Source organism: Sinocyclocheilus anshuiensis, unplaced genomic scaffold (assembly GCF_001515605.1).
Source record: "Sinocyclocheilus anshuiensis isolate Anshui unplaced genomic scaffold, SAMN03320099.WGS_v1.1 scaffold1182, whole genome shotgun sequence".
Lineage (NCBI taxonomy): Eukaryota > Metazoa > Chordata > Actinopteri > Cypriniformes > Cyprinidae > Sinocyclocheilus > Sinocyclocheilus anshuiensis.
In genome coordinates, this window is record NW_015558653.1 from 162,629 (window position 1) to 164,686 (window position 2,058).

Here is a 2,058-nt window from a genome sequence, read left to right on the forward strand (position 1 = left end):
TGGGTTCATCTTTTTCACGTTTCCTTGGTTGGTAGATGCACCGGGGACCTGATTATAGCACTTACAACCTGGAAAAGTCAGATTTTCATGATATGTCACCTTTAAAGCATTTGATTTCATAAGTGATCTGTTGGTTGTTTGCTAATAAGAGCTCAGATGCTTGATGCATTCGTTGCATTCCTGTTTGTGTGTGTGTTTCAGAACGAGCGGAGTCAGCCGCAGCAGAACTTCTCGATGACGCTGGACTGCCGCTTCTGTTGGCAGCTGGATCCGTCTCAGTACCGCTGCTCGAACTCCACCAGCTGCATGACGGTGTCGTGTCCGCGCAGACGCTATAACGCCAGCTGTGAGGTTCTGGAGCATGTGCACTGCCTGGGTACGAGCTGCGCCATCATGCTTCACACACACTTTGTGCTGCATAACCAAAAACAATAAATGCATGACTACAGACTGCGATAGATCTCAGCGCTAGCAACACCAAGGTCATGGGTTTGAGTCCCAGGGAGTGCATTGACTGATCACATGTGTACCTTAAAGGGGTCATAGGATGCTACTAGGGATGTAACGATTCACTCAACACACGATTCGATTCACGGTTTTCTTTTAACAAAATGAAATTTAAGACAAATTATAAATTAAATGTGTCCTTGACATATTTGAATCGATTTTAACCCGGCTCGCGGTTAATCGTTACATCCCTAGATGCTACATGCACTTTTACAAGCTGTTTAAACTGAAATGTGTGTTGCCAGTGTGTGTACACAACCACCCTAAAATGATAAAAATCCACTCAGTGTTTTTTTTTTATCTCTATAAATAATATTCCCTTTCTCAAATCAAACTGTTCTCAGCTTCTTTGGGTGTATGATGTCACACAGACCCAGGCCCCTCCCATGATTGTTTGATCGACACTGGCGTTTTCCTCAGACCCGCCCTGAGTGAGCTGTCTTCAGTCCGCCATTGTTTCACCGCCGGAGCAGAGGTGTCTTACCTTAGCTCCGCCCTGAGTGAGCTGTCATCAGACTGCCATTGTTTCACTGGTCAGCAGAGCTCATTAACATTTAAAGGGACATGCACCAAAATGGCTTGCTCTGGAGCTGTTTTTGACTGGGTAAAAGAGGTGTTTTTTACACTACCATTGAGAAATTTTAACCAAACTATGTTACAGACTTTTCATTAAGATTGTATTTAATCAACTTGTGGAAAATGGGCATCCGATGACCCCTTTAAGTTCAATGTAAGTCACTTTGGATGAAAGCGTCTGCCAGATGCATGAATGTAAATGAATACTTTACTTAAAGGAAATTCACCCAACATTAGAGGTCCTTAAAGGGACAGTTCACCCAAAAATGAATATTCTGTCATCATTTACTCTCCCTCGAGTTTCTTTCTTCTGCTGAACACAAAAGCAGATATTTTGAAGATTGTTCAGTTGCTAGTCCCCATTGATTTCAGTTATGGCATTCTTTTGTGTTCAGCATTCAGAGTTTTAACAGGCGTCTTCCTTCATGTGTGTCATTCACAGGGAAGCGAGTGTTTCAGAAGCGTCTGTTCTGTAACTGGACTGGAGGATATAAGTGGTCCACGGCTCTGGCCCTCAGGTGACCTCGCACTCATCTGAATCATAAACATGAGAGTTGTGTGTTAGTATGATGTCATACACCTGTATGAGCTTCCGTACTTTCATCTGGATTTGATTTATGAGTAAATTCACTGTTCGCTTTTTTAAAACCATTCCACACGCGTTCGGTGTGAACGGCCCGCAATAACAATAAATAAAACAATAACTACATTGATAAATATAACCATAACTATTTTGATAACTATTTAAACTGATAGAAAAAAATAAAATAGAATCGAATAGAACACAAACTGAAGCATTTAAACTGATAGAATAGAATAGAATAGAATAGGATAGAATAGAATAGAATAGAACAGAAAACAAACTGAAGCATTTAAACTGATAGAATAGAATAGAATAGAATAGGATAGAATAGAATAGAATAGAACAGAAAACAAACTGAAGCATTTAAACTGATAGAATAGAATAGAATAGAA

The 2,058-nt window shown here is 40.4% G+C and overlaps 1 protein-coding gene across 3 annotated transcripts in view; it reads left to right on the top strand.

Annotated features, from left to right (window-relative positions):
* tm2d3 (TM2 domain containing 3) overlaps positions 1–2,058 on the top strand; it is a 10,840-nt gene that overhangs the window by 3,848 nt on the left and 4,934 nt on the right. For all 3 annotated transcript variants that reach the window (XM_016477121.1, XM_016477123.1, XM_016477122.1), the window contains exons 4-5: positions 202–376; positions 1,526–1,601. In XM_016477121.1, coding sequence (XP_016332607.1) covers positions 202–376; positions 1,526–1,601 — 251 coding nt within the window. The remainder of the gene's footprint in view (positions 1–201; positions 377–1,525; positions 1,602–2,058) is intronic.